This window comes from Chanos chanos, chromosome 6 (assembly GCF_902362185.1).
Source record: "Chanos chanos chromosome 6, fChaCha1.1, whole genome shotgun sequence".
In the NCBI taxonomy this organism is placed as follows: domain Eukaryota; kingdom Metazoa; phylum Chordata; class Actinopteri; order Gonorynchiformes; family Chanidae; genus Chanos; species Chanos chanos.
Window position 1 is genome coordinate 10,691,007 of NC_044500.1, and position 15,576 is coordinate 10,706,582.

At 40.8% G+C, this 15,576-nt stretch overlaps 1 protein-coding gene across 1 annotated transcript in view; it reads right to left on the reverse strand.

The window, feature by feature from the left end:
- The window catches only part of gab2 (GRB2-associated binding protein 2), a 37,546-nt gene extending 22,406 nt beyond the window's left edge, over positions 1-15,140 (reverse strand). The window contains exon 1 of the mRNA XM_030777402.1: positions 14,828-15,140. Coding sequence (XP_030633262.1) covers positions 14,828-14,899 — 72 coding nt within the window. The 5' untranslated portion in view covers positions 14,900-15,140. The remainder of the gene's footprint in view (positions 1-14,827) is intronic.
- Between the last annotated feature and the right edge of the window lie 436 nt (positions 15,141-15,576).

Below are 15,576 nucleotides of genomic sequence, written 5' to 3' on the forward strand. Positions count from 1 at the left end.
TGTTTTGATATATCACTTTGCTAAAAGCATATTCATCATAGGGGTCTATGAGTTTCCAGCACCACGATGAATACATCCAAAACCCATAAGCAGTTTCAGTATTTAATGTGACAGTATCGGCGTCTGCAAAATGGACTTAAAGAAAACTAGCTTTCGTTGCTTACACTTAACTACAGACCACAGTGGAAATGGACGGGTTTCCATTAATCGGTGATTTTCAGTGTAACGAGGTCAGCGCAAGTTAGACCAAGACAATCTTATCATACTATACCAACCATTTATGTCCTATATGTCTCCTAAAACTCTCCATATTCTAGCTTCATCTGCCATATTAAAAACATTTTCAATGATCTGGCAGTGAAACAAAGCTGCGTAGAAGCCATAACAATGAGAAAGACATCAACATCTATTTCAGACGCAAGAAAGGAAAACATCGGACGACAAGAGGAAACAAAAATAGTTTGAAGGAGTCGACCTCTAAAATTAGATGCAAAAAAAAAAAAAAGAAAATGTTGTTCTTCTCGAGCCGATCCCTTTTGTTTCTTTTCGGTTGATAACTCAACATGTCTCCTATTTTTAGATGGTCAAAACAAGACCGCTGAAGCAATAAACAGAAAAGTCAAACTCCCTCTATTTCATCCATAGAGGAAAGACAAATACAAAGTCTGGCTTCCATAAACCATGTGCTGTGCTGTGCTGTGCAGCAACGGAAAGGGGGGGGGGGGGCGACAACAACAACAACAACAACAACAACAAAACAGGTAATGAAAAATGCAGCCCTGCGAGATATCATATCTGATCTACGCATCTAATATGGATGGAGTATTGAGGAAAACGTGTTTAAAAAGGAGAGAAATAAAAAGTTCTGTAAACAAAAACAAACAAAAGTGTTAAGTGATTTGTTTCTTGTCATTATACATTCAGCGCATACATGTAGTTCACTCAGAATATGTCTTACATTACATACAAGTAGAACAGGTTTCATTTTATTCTAGGTTTTATCATTTGTCTTGGTGTAAGTGCGTCCTCCACTGCCTCCAAAAATGCCAATATTCAAATGTCAGTGTGTAGGGGACCCAGGAATATTCCCTGTGGCAAGTTTTCTGTGTCATACATGAATGTGAGTGATAATTTGTCGCTTGTCAAAGTGGTAGGAAATCTGTGAGTTACGAAACTTTTAAAAGAGATTTTTTTCTCTCCAATTCCAGTTTCCATTTCCTTTCAAAAATCATTATGAGTGATCCCAGGGAGTATAATGCAGAACCCTTGTGTCATGTATTTAAGGAAATGAATAACATTTGGAAAACAAATGGTTCAATAAAATTCTGTACCCACCATGGCCTCTCGTGTAGTGTTAGATATTACAACAGGGTTTCATATTTTTGTACAAAGATGGATTTATTAAGCAGTGGGGATTTCTTATACCTACTTACAGACAATTCAGATATACTAAATGACACATAAAAAAAAAAAAAAAATCAACCATGGACCAAAACACAAAGAGAGCGTCGCAGACGTGCGTAGATTGCTATCAGTGACTGTGTTTTGCATGCGTTTGAGTGAGCAAACATGCTAACCAAATAGGCCAATGGGGCAGCTTAAAGAGCTCAGACAACTGAATGTCAATAGCATACCTGCTGTCTTAGGCATACACACAGGGCAGGCTGCACTTGGTTCTTCTTCCCACCCACCTGTGTTACCTGTTCTGCGCACACACACACACACACGCACACACAAACGCACACAGACATACACATACACATACAAACACACACAGCTGAGTAAACACACCACTGGAGCTTAAGCTAGGAGTAGCCTAGCTGTTTGTCAGCCTACTGTGTCCTCTCACCGAACCTGTCATATGTAAAGGTCACGTTTCATCATGGCTGTGTTTGGCTCTTTTGTTTTTTGGTGGCGCACACAGGATTTCACTGAGTTGTCTCTCTGTGAGTGATCTACAAGCAGCTGCACTTAAATAGGTCACCAGAGCAGGGCCTCTGCCGGCTCTGTCCAGCGTCACAACATCCCTCGGCCGGCCTAACGTTCACAACGGTCGCAACGGAACACGATCCAACCAAGTTCAAACCAACAAACTTTAAGCAGAGGCTTGGTGGCTGTGACATTTCTATTTTTTTTTTTTTTTTTTCACAGCTATTGAAAATGTCCATTTTCAGTTTCTAGGTTGCTGAAGTGTGACTTGACATGCACTTAAACCAAACAAAAGTTAAGAATCAGGTGACCTTCTGCTGCTGTGAAGATATGAGAACATCCAGAACTTTCCTTCTATGTGAGATCACCTGATGGCTATCAGTGTTTCTGATACACTTCCATGGCTGAGAAATAGCATAACTTTTTATACTCTTCTGTGCTCACAATGCTAAGTTAATCACAACTTCTAAAAAAAACAAAAAACAAACCAAACCAAACCAAACTCATACAAACCCAGCTACTGTAGTTAAGCTGGAGTCCAAATACATTTCATAAACAAGCATATAGTTTATCGGAGCTTCAGTTTTGAGCTTTTTGCATCATCACAATGATGTATATCTTTTTAAGTACCTTGAATGAGGGGAACAAGTATCAGTGAAGGAAGCATTCAGTTCCACGAAACCGTTACTATGTTCAGCCCCCTGACTGTGTCGCGGACCTCTGTGAAAAACAGTTTGATTATGGTTGGTATATATACAATACAGATTCCTAGTATTTAGGACATTAGTAAACATTACACTTAGTTCTGGGAGCATATCTACGTTTCCTGAATTCACCCGCTGCTAACACAGGCAATGCTGATCAATAGTGAGCTGCATGACAACCCACATTCCAGGAACAAGGGAGTCTACAAAGAGAGTTAATGTGACGATAAATCACCCATCCCTCACAGCCATACACACATTAATGCGCCTATGAAATGAAAAAAAAATAAAATAAAATACAGAGTTATCAGCACTACAAAGACCATAACGCTGTATTGACAGGAACAGTTTCAATACTACAGACATTAGTGATAGTATCAACCCATTCAGATAATGCTGAGTGTGCTGGATAGTATTTGCTCTTCAGCATAAGATGGGAACAATATACTTTAGAAAACCATAGTATTGAGTGGTATCTGTTCATATCAGAGTCACTATTTTTTTCCATGGTACTAAAAAGATTTTGTGTGACATTTTAACTCCCTTCCAAAGAACGATACATCATACATAATTTCTTGCATCAACGCCAAAAGTAGTTTTTTGTTGTTTTTTTTTTTTCTTTTCTCCGGCACCCACTTGTGGTTACAACATCAGCAGTCACTAGGAGCTGGAGATTATAAATAGATTTACCTCAGTGCTGCTGTCTCACTTCTAAGTAAAGTGCACGCACACACACAAACACACACACACACACACACACACACACGATATCGACTCACATCAATACTACTCAACATCACTCAATATCTGCATGTATCAAAACCACTTTCACAAGACAACAGGAACATACATAAATAAGTAAATAAGTAAGTAAGTAGATAAATAAACAAAGAAACAAACAAATAAATAAATAAGCTGTGCTTCACCGCTACATAGAGTAAAGAGACTATGAGTGAGCTTGGTTTTAAATGCATCAGTTAATCTGGGACTCGCATCCTCAGAAGAAATCAAATGAGTCATCCCTGTCAACCAATGTTAACCAGTATTAACTAGCACCATTTAAACACTCTCCTTAATGTCTTAATGTCATGTGTACGTACCACCATGGCTGTGCTTACATACTAATAGCTTTCATGATTAAATCCGTATTTTGATCTGAATGACATCATTATCTATATTGGGAATGATAGCCTAAGAGATGAGAAGAGATGAGAGATGAGAAAAGACATAACTTGCTGGCACTAACACGATTTCGTGACAGTTGTCTGACACATTTCTTTCTTCTCATTTAAATGTCTGACAAGACATGTAAAAATGTCCTTATATTTTCACTGTATCACTGAAATGGTCGGATTCCTTTTGGATGGTTTTGCATTGGAACCTGGTTTAAAATTTTTCCCTTAGAGAGGGTTTGGTTTAACGTGATGAAATCTGGAGGGCTGTTAATTTGTGACTGAAGTTAGTTCATTTGGACTTGTGCCTCCTCACATCTGCTGGCCTGCGGTCTGATTCAATGTCGAGCAGAGCACAGGAGTATATTTCCCTTCTTCATGAACACCCTTTTCATGCACAGACACACACACACACACCCACCCACACACACACAAACACACACCCACCCACACACAGAGCTAGATCTGAGTGTTTCAGACAGAGCCTGCTGCTGTCCCGGGTCTTTTGTGTGGTTCAGGTGTCATCTATCTGTGTTTACAGAGCTAACATCAGTTTATGCTATTGTGAGGTTAAAATAAACTCCACAGTGTCTTCGAATGAGCGCGGAGGGTCTCGAAGTTTATACAAATCCCAGGGTGACTGTGTGTGTGTGTGTCCGTGTGTGTGTCCGTGTGTGTGTCTGTGTGTGTGTGTCTGTGTGTGAGGCTAAGCAGACAGCTGTTTCCCAATGCTTTATGACACACATTACTAGCGCATCTCTCAAATGAATTAATGTCTCGCAAAAAAAAAAAAAAAAAAAAGCGTAATCACTGACAAACACTGTGCCAGCAAATTTGGACCATCCTTTCATAAGAGCCTTCCCAATGTAAATCTTCCCTTCCACCCTGAGAAGATCCAGACCTGCCGGAGCTGATCGTGGCACCGTCCCATGTACCCGAGGAAATAAACACCGAAAGAGCTTAAACAGAATTACAAAGAGCATAAAACCGGCGGGGGTTTATGTTCAGCGGATGCATTAGGGTCCCGCTGAAACTCACATTAAAACACTCCAGTTTCTCAACAGTCAAAACAGAGATTTTGGAAGACTGGCAGCTGTGCTACGCTGCGTGTGTAGATAAAAGCCCGGCACCCCACGGTCCAGTTGCGTGCCACCTTAATTCACAACGAGCGCAGCTTAAAACCCCAACGAGAAACGTTTGAAATGTATCAGAATATCTATCAATACAAGTAACTTGTAGGTCGTGTGCTGACATGGTCAGTGGCCTGCATGGAAGTGACTGTTCAATCAGACTCTGCAGTAACTCAGTGGGAGCAGATTAGGGAACCCGCCATCTCCTATGGCTCAGCAGCGTGATGCTGATATGGACAACACTGACAAACTGCAAGCTGTAGAGATCAGAGAAAGACCAACAAATTAAAAAAGACAGGGACAATTAAACAGATCAGAGTCTCATTCTGATAGCTGGATGAATGAGGCTGCCTTTTGGTTCATAACAAGTACCAGACCAATCTTCCCCATTGAGAGAGAGAGAGAGGGAGGGTGTGTGTGAGAGAGATGGTAATATTCCTTCTTATGCACTACTCTGCAAAAAGGCACAAGCAACTCTGAATGCCCCCCCCCCCCCCCCAATTCTCCTACTCCCAACCCCTGTCGTTGACATAGTGATATAATCAGTTTCATTTTGTAGGCACCCACTTCCATAAGGAAGAGGAGAAATCTGGGTGGGTTGGTGAATGGGCTCTCTCATTCATGAAACGTCTCTGCTAGCTCTGCTACCGACTGCGAGCGTTCTCGCTAATCAGAACTCTTTGTGTTGTTTCCTCTGATTCCGCCATCTGCGCTGTCACTATGCTCAGTACAGACAGAACTCCAAGAGGTTAGTTCAATAGATACAGACTTGATACATGACATTACTCTGAAGAGGAGATGATGGAGAGGTTGCAAACAGCTTTTTTTTTTTTTTTCGCGCTTTCTGCGCTGAAAGATCTAGGAGCTTAATGACTGAGGGAGACAAAACTCTAAGCTTCTTCAGGAAGTATTCGCCGCGTCGGATAGCTAGCGTTTAAGCCAATCACAATGGAAACTGAAAAGTCTATTAGCTCACACGTGTGGCTCCATAGCTTCCGCTATGATATCACCGCCCTCTCCTTCATTTTATCCTCCCGGGGGAATCCGGACAGGAAGTTGAGCATTCACAAAGAGACAGGAAAGCAGATGCGGGACTGACCTGACCCCGGTCTGTCACTTTAGCATCTGAGTTCTTTACAACATCACTCAGTTTGATAAACAGTCGTCAAACACACAGTAGGCTCGCGCCGGGGCTGAACCAGCTGCTTCATTTGCAAAAACAACAATGGACCTTAGTGGATTAGTGGCCTTCAGAACGATTCTTTTTTTACTGTTCTCATTTATTTAGTTCAGTACTCTGAAATGATGAGTATCTTTGACTTACTCATTCATTTCCATATCTTGTCAGCGGCCTGCGCAAATCTGTAAGTGGTAGACTACCTCTATACTATTGTTTGGGTGCTATTCCACCAACGCAAAGATCTGTGTTCGCATCCTGCTTGCAACAGCCATGTGAGCATAACAACACAGTCAGCAGCTTTACAATAGTCCATTTAAAGTTCACCCTACATTCTTCCAAACACTACGTGCATTATTAGCCTGCCTTGTGGCCAAACAGCCACATGTGAACTGAAAAAAAATGAATAATACCTGTATCGTAATATCCATTGTGTGAAACTGCAGTACAGCATTTTGACCATGCCAGACAACCTTAAAATTTTAAAAACGGAAATATAAGATTCACTTTCCGTTCTATAAATGAATGTGATTTATCATTGTTATGCGCATAATAGCGTAGTATGCTAGAATCAAATGTGGCTGAATAGCTTGAAAAGCTGTAGCTAGATGAGCAATAAAATAATGTGATTTTTTAAATTTTTAATTCCTTTAATAATGTCAGAGAACTGCTCCGATTACATTTAAATCATCACTCGATGATGTAGTCCAAGCCTGCTGTTGAGAACTAGTGTTCAGCAATGATTCCAGCCAATAGGGGGTGTCTCAACACTCCCAGCACCAGATCTTCACAGTCAGTGAATCAATGTACAGGAACCCTGTCAACAGTTCCTCGGGTCAGTAGGGTGGTGTTTCGAATCTTCATAGTCACCAGTTCTTTTGCATTACCCCACATTATCAGTATATGTATTGGATCTTTCCATTAAACGAACCATGTTACTGAGAACTTGCAAGCAGTACATCAGGTCAGTGTATAGTGTAGTCGCTGGTCACCATAGCCAGTGATGTCACTGAACTGCTGTGGTGAGGTGGCCAGAGGGAGGTGCTTGAAGTGACAGTTATCAGCTAGTCAGTATGCGTGTCTGTCAAGTGGGACAAACGAATCTTTTAGACTAGCGTTCCAATACACTTCAAAGATTTGTTCAAAAAGATTCGTTCATTCATATACTGCACATGACTGCTTATAACACAGCTGTAGCGTGATTCGCTTGTTATTGTAAAAGATAAAATTTTATAGTGGCACAATAAACCCAACAAGTTACAAACATAGGTAGCATAAAATATGGCATTTTCAACATATACATATATTGTATTGTTGACTCAATGGCAACAATACAGATATAATAACTAAAGCATTGATAGCATCCATACAGTGTAATAGCTATCAAAAGGCAGACACTGAGCTAGTCTTACATCAGGATCCACACTGCTGCAAATGACAATGAGTATAAATGAGCTCCAGAGATGCTAAACTGAGCCTCCTCCTTCTAGCCTCTGCCAGACCCAACATTATGTGCAGATTCAATTACATTTTACATCTGAATACATCAGCTTCTCCTCTAGGAGGGAGAAATGCTAAGATATTTCATGCTAACCAGTTTCTAAACATGCTTTTCTATAATGTGACAGTTCTTTAGATGAACCAGAGACAGTGAATATATGCAACGCTATAATTTAAGTTTCCCCGCTAACTTATCCTAATAACTACATTCCTTTAAAGCATTTTTAATCTCTCTTAATCTCTCTGCAACTGCAATGCCTCCTAATTCTGTTGATATTCAATCATGTGCCTCTGGTCTGTGTTTAAAGGAGATGCAAACACAAACTCAGAGAGTGGGCATGTGACGACAGCAAAAATGCGGACCTGTGTACAATATTAGTATGTCACACACACGCACACACATACATGATATAAATATGTGTGTGTGTGTGTGTCGGTGTGTGTGTGTGTGTGTATACACACACACACACACACACACACACACACACACACATTCATACCTCACACACCACCCTGTGCATACCGCAAACACTACTTTGAAAGTAGCAGCAACAAAGTCACAGTCGCCTCTAAGCAGTGATGGAAATGCTAGGTTTTAAGGAGAGCCCGTTACGTGCAGTATTAAATGTGTTAAAAGGAGCAGATTGTGACCTTTCCACCCAACAAAAGTCTTCTTTTCACTGTCTTTCCAACAGCAATGGGTTAGCATTTCAGTGAGGGTGAGTCTTATCTAACAGTGTGCATGCTGCCCTTACTTTGAATTAGATTCACATTAACTGAATGCAAATTCAGTATGAGCTACTTCACTGACAGTATGAAAACAATGAAAAGCCTTTCACTGACCAAACAAAAAAAGACTGGATCCCATTTTATGGGAGTTTCTATCTATATGAAGTTCAACATTGAGTGACATGTTTGTACTTACATGATAACTACACATGTGCAGAAGGAGCACTAAAACAGACCTTGTTCCAGAGATCCAACCTATTTGAAGACGCATATTTGTCAAACAGTGGGTACTATGAGCAAATATTAGGTTATTGGATAACATGAGTAATAACGGTAACAACAACATTTACGTTGTTGCTGGATTAATTATTAGTTAACTCTTCCATATTAGGCCCATATATGGAAAATAATGACCATGAATTCTCTTTATTTCAGCTGCGTTAATGTTATTCCGCTTCCATTAATTGACTGAGTCAGTATAATCAACAATCTCTCAAGCTGAGAACTTCTCCTGCTTGTAAACAACCATTTTAAGACAGAGTCATTCCCCCCATAATGTTTTCAGGCTTTCCAAAGCTGTCACAAAGCTGAAGTCATTTGCTTGGAGAGGTAATATTTCACACAGCCCTGTGATAACTAACGGTAGGGAAGACGGGGCTTTGTCTAACAGAGTTGGGCGGAAAAAAAAAGGGAAGCCGTCCAAAGCTAACCCCCTCTGTTCATGCATTAGTAACGTGAAGCGCACTAAACTAAGCCAAGCCACCCTGTCAAACAATCTGTTTATCCCCTGCCCTCTGTCCTTCGATTTCAATCACAGCGAAGTAACACCTCTTAGAATCTTCACTATGTCATAATGGAGCCCATGACATCATCTGTGAGGGAGCCCTCAGCTGTCAAAACAACCAGACATAGTTTAACGATGGTCAGCATCCATAATAATGTTCCTCAGAAATAGCAGGTCATCTGCAGGCTCAATTGGCTAATTGCCTTTAACAGCCCTCATGTGAATTGGAATACTGAGGTTGAACAGAGCCGATTCATCTGGTCGGGTCTCAACAATGACCCCAGCTCTGTAAAGCATAGTACTGCAGTGGGACTGCAGTTCTCTGTCTTACTGCCTTAATAACAGTACTTATCCTATTATGCAGATAACTCATAATGTATGTTTCAGTAGTTTTTAGACACATCCAGTGTCGCATGTTCAACCGTGGCGTTTATAATGTTTTTATACATAGTGTTAATGTGTGCTGTGATTTGTTGAAAATCTTGTTATTCCAGGAATTTGGTAGTGCATCCCTTTAAAATGTCGCTGTCCTGGTGCAAACCACAGTTTGAACTAGATTTGGCTTTGACGCGTGGCTGATAGATTTTGACAGGTCCTGTTTGAGACTAAGGGCATCTAGCACTTCGACCCAGTTGCGTGTCATGTGTACCTTACAGGTCGAAAAACTGTTCCTGAAGTTAGCCTCTTAGTTGTTTCAAATAATCAGATATGTTTTTTTTATTATTATTAATAGGGAGTAATAAAAAGGATTTACTGTTTACATCTTTACTATTCCTAAAGATCACATAAGAACTTTGAAAAAGCTAATGATAATGAATGCCATTCAACTTTTAAGTGGCCACTTTAAAAGACACTGTGTTATGGGTACTGAACACAATGAGCACCAACATTACATTCATTTGAAGCAGAAGATTTGTCCTCACATTCCTTGCATTTGTCTGTAGACCTACAAACAGTTGAAACTAATTTTGCTCATTTTATTTATTGCTAAATATGGAGGGTGTATGACATATATTTGCAACTCAAATCAAAACTGTGTGATAAAAATATTCCATAGCAATTCAATTTGTCTGACTCCAACAAACTGGTGAAATATACAGCGTGACCTTTTAGAGAACATCTTCTATTACAGAGAGACATTTTACGCAAACTTTATTGCATCTTTCTAATGTGAAGTTGATGATGAAGCATAAAAATGCAAGAGCACAGTTCCAAATCATGAGAACTTTGTCAGTGGGATCTGATTTCCTGTGATGAAAACACTGACTTTGATATTGAGCCTAAAAGCTCACACAGATAAAAATACACTGGACGAGTCCCTGTCCCGTTTCATTGGTTTCCCTGTCACATGACCTGTGTCAGAGCATTTCCTGTAGGTACCATCCTCAGGAAGTCTGGAGTATGCTACTGCTACAAATTCAGTTTTTAATGGGACACAAACAGGTAACACCACAGGACATGCTGAAGGACGCGGTATCTGCTATATAAAGACCACACGAATTCCGGACTAAAGTGAGGTCACCTAGATTCCACATAGTCTAACTGCAGACCACTACTAGGTCAAGGCATTGGGGTTTTTTTTTTTTTTTTTGCTGTTGTTGTTGTTGTTTCTTGGGGTGTTTGTTCGTTGTTCTACTTAAAGTACAGATGTATGGTAGGGTTACCCTCAATAAAAACAGCTTTGACAAAACTATTCTCAATACTTGATAATGATGCCATCATGTAGCTTCCGTTTGGTCGGTGTCACATCAACTGTTGCTTTCTGTCATGACAGAAATAGCAAAATATATGAGATGTAAAAGATATAGGAAATAATTCCTAGCCGTTTAGTTGCTTAAATAACGTTCAATATCTAACTGTTACCTGATGTTACAGGGAGATACACTCAGTACTGTTGGCAGTCTCTACAATGACAGTGTATCTGGGACCACTCAAATAAAGACAAACCCTGAAAATGTCTATGTGAGTGCAGGGTGTCTGTCAAAGCAGGAACTGGGAGGTGCTCAGCACTGACCTCCAAGGGCAAGGACTTCCCAAAGCCCCTCTGCAAAACAACACCAGACCCGGCAGCTGACACAGGACCTGAGCTCGCTGTCTGAGCCTGCCCTGGAAACTCAGTGCCCCTGCTCCCTGCCCCCACCCCTATGCCAGTTTCCACACAGACCCCCAGTCTGAGAGAGAGAGAGAGAGAGAGAGAGAGAATGAGAGAGAGAGAGAGAGGGAGAGAGAGAGAGAGCTGAACAAGAGTGAAAGTAGACATCACCTTCTCGATATGATCAGTCTGGAATGTGGCACTGGATTATGCAAACAGACATGTTTGTGAAGTGATGTCAGATAGCACGGCCAGGAGAGTGGGCGGTGCCAACTGACACTGCTGGTTACTCATCAGGTTACTGAATTTGTTCTCACTCCCCATGAGTAGACAATTTCCAAGCAAATTTGGAGTTTTCTACTGCTTCATGGATCTTTTCAAACTCAACAAGAAAACGAACAGGGTAGATTTCTCAACGCCTGGAACAGAATGGAAACCGACAGCAAGATAGGAAAAGGAAATGGGGAGATCTTGTTGTGGGAAATGCCAGGGTTGTCCCCCTATGTTCGTCCTTCGGTTTTATTAGTCTGTTGTGGGCACCGGGGATGGCAAAATCTCATGAAGCATTTTAATGAGTGCAAGCACCAGTACATAGAAGAATATAAGACCTCACTTAATTTCAGGTGTCTGTTTGTATTAGTTCACTTAAAAAATGTTACAAAGCACTTTCACGCAGATACATCTTCACTGTTCTTTGCCTCTAACACAAGCTATTGTCCTAGCCGATGTTTAATTGTGAATAAGTGGCTGGTTTGAACCTTATCTCACGATTAGTTAACCTGACATTTCAGCAACAGTCACCCCCAACCTGGAGGCCATTTAGTAACAGACTCTCTGGAATGTTCCATCTAATAAAGCGGGGGTGCTCCTAAGAATGAGCCAGTGAATCCTTGTTCCAGACTTGTCTGTGATGAGTAAATGTCCTCCACAGAGCTGAACAGCGTGATACATGAGGCATGTGCTGGGTTACTCAGCTGTTTTCATGTCTCCACTGATAACACTGGTCTGTGTTCAGCTACGAAAGCTAAAGCTGCCCCCATCTTAATCTGGTCTGGAACAACTCCCCTACTCTGCTGTTCCAACCCATAATCAAACAAGTTATTCTCTTTTGTTTTGCTAAACATATAGAGGGGTTTCATGGCTTTGACAGGTAGTGCTCATCCACTCTTGACATAATGTGAGATAAAATTGACACTCCTGTTTCATTTTGCTGACTGTGAACTGAAAAGATTGTTTGACAAAACACCAAATGATAGTCTTAACTCATACTCTTTCCATTGCACAGCTATGCACAAGATAAAATCAACAATCCAGTTCTGACAGCAATTATCCTCCTTACTCAACTTTTACCAAAGCGTCATAACTGCCAAAAGGTGTTTGCCCTCTCTATTTGCATATGATTTGCATGGCAAAGTTGACGTTGAGGAGATACCTTTTCAAAAGTGGTTTCATTCCACTTTGTGAATTTACTTACAATGCTTTGCTTACTCTTGAATTACTATGGTTTACAGAGCCCATGGAAATCCCATTAGACAAACCAGTGAGCAACACATAATCAGTAAACACAAGGACATCTTTCTGAATAAAATTACTGTAGGACAATGTTTCTGATGTGGAAAGAACAACAATGTTGACAAGTCCTGGTCCCAAAAATAGGACTGATTCTCAGAAAACAAAGAGTTTCTCAAAAGGAAACAGAAAAAAGGGAACAAGGAAGTTTAATCCACTCTTAGAAATCTAATATTTACAATTAACTTTAAATATCTGTTGTTGTTGTTGTTTTTTTTTTCAAAGTATCACTTATTACCGCTTGCACAATCTTAGAACTAACAACCAGTTTTTGTGTTTATATATATTAGAAATATTTAGAAAGATAACAATGATGTATGCCAGATTATCCCTAGTCCCATGCCAATTGGCCTTAGATAAAGACTGACATTAACAGAAGCTTTTTTTTTTTTCTTTCTCATGTGAACACCTTGGTAAGTAGAAGGTCAAAACACACAGCTGCTTAAAATATCTTTCTACATTAGGATGTCAGCCCTGTCAGATGATAGCAATACTCCCAGCTAAATGGCCTCCATTGTCCGGCGCTACTAGCCTGTTAGCCTGTTTAAGTGGAAGGAATTTTTAGATGGGCAGATTAATGTTCTCAATGCTTCCTTCTCTTGGTTTTTGCCCGTTGATTATCCCATGTCTGCAAAAAATCTGTGGTTCTCTGCTTTGTGTGTCACTTGTTTGTCTGTTATGACAGAGTATGTGGAGACAAAGATGGTGCTGAAGTCCTGTCTTTCCCTTGTCCTCTATGGTACAGCCACAGTGCACACAGCCTATCCAGTGCGGTTTAAAAACAATGAATATTACCTTCTACCGTACAGCAAATACATGACCGGCCTTTCCTCACTACAAGCACAGCTGCTTACTTATTTTGACATGGTCAGTTCCTGTGTACAGTCACAAAAGACAGGGCAACTTTATATGGAAGACAATGAGGAAATGAGTGTGCATGTGTGCATTTGAAGACAAGAAGATATGAGCTCCCTGATGAAACTGAATGAGGGAACGAGAAGGAGGGAAAGAAAGAGAGAGAGAGAGAGAGAGAGAGAGAGAGATGACATCATGGCAAAGTTAGGTTGGAGAATGGAGAAGTCCTGTAATGCAACCCTGTAGATAAACACCGGGCAGCTGTATTTATGTGAGAGGGACTTCTGCACTCCCCTGCTTTTGTAAGGCCCATTATCTGGTTTGGAAAACCGGAAAGTAATAGTTCCTAATGTCCAGACATGAAGGCAGGATGTGAAGAGCATGAATTTCAAAAAAATGATGTGGACTACCAGTGGGAACCAGTCCCATTCAATGATGCAGCAACTGGTTATTTACCGGTATAAGCATATTGGATGAAAGTGGGGCAGTAAACTGCTCCTCTTCACTTAATAGGAACAGTTGTGTGGACAGCTGTCTCTAACAGAATTACGAGACAGACGGCGGCTCCACGGTATTGTTAAGCCTCACTGTGCGCACAGCTTCTCGCGTATTTCAATTAAATCCAGATTATGATATTGCTTATTACTAAAAAACAATCTACAGTGCAGGTTATTAGCCTTCTGAAATGTCTACGTCATCAAAAATTACTCAAAAAGAAAGAAAGAAAGAAAGAAAGAAAGAAAGAAAGAAAGAAAGAAAAAAGAAAGAAATATTAAAATGCAGACGTGGTATGCTTAGCTGAGATTTTTCTTTTATTAATACACACGAACGGGCGACAACGAGAGAGAGAGAGAGAGAGAGAGAGAGAGAGAGAGATGCGCAGGAAAGAGAGCTCGCGTAGCCTGATTGTAAGAGCAGGCGCACCTGCTCGAACAGAACATGGTACAACGACAGCTTGTTTAACGCTTAAACTTTAACCATTACAAACCTAAACTTTAACCATTCTCCTGCTTTCAGTTTGGTCAGATAAGCTGATGGTGAAATTCACACATAGATCCATTTTTGTGAGTAGTAAGCAATGAGTAGACGAAAAAAGATGTTATCGAAAAGTATCGAATGACACACAAAAATACTCAGATAAACTCCTCGGGTAATAAGCGAGCGGTGTTTTCTTTTTGTTACTTACATATCTTCGTAGTTTCTTCTCCGGTGGTGACTTTCTAAGCCAGCCTTGACAGATGATTTCTCCTCCGCTCATTACTGTGCGTTTTCGCCAGAATCCAGTCACAAAACTAAATGCAAACTTGTATCATCAGATGTTAGGTCCCATCGGCGTAACAGCACTATGTAAGCAGTACTATCGGTGAAGAGCGCACGTTGGTGCAATCTGCCGCCCCATTTAGTGATGCCAGAAGTGTACCGGTTAGAGAGAAATACGTGCCATTCGTCCAGGCGGGCCCAGGAACACGCAGTATTCCAGCCTGAGACCCAGAGTAAGATTTCCACCTCGGTAAAATATCAAGATACGGGAAGTTTCGGGATTAAGAGAGTGCAGCGCCAGTCTTGAGTGTGATGTAGGAAGTAGTGCTGGGTGTCTGCTGTTTGTTTTCCAATTCACACCACGCCCACTGAATTGAAGGGATGGGCTGTACAGGGATGAACAACTACGGGATGTGTTGACCTTAAGCAACAATGAGAAGCGCACAAACTGGACTACCGAGGATTACCAGTATGTTTGGGAGTTTCTCTGAACAGCATAAACGGTGTCATGGCGTTTTAGAACTGTGAAATAAGAGGAAACCATCAAGTTATCAAATTAATTTGCGCCTTAATTTAACTGCTCAAAAAACATCTTTTGGCATTTTAAAGACGACAGAGTAAGGGTGAGGGACATAAAAACAAGTGAGTGTAGGACTGGTGTATCCATGTTACCGT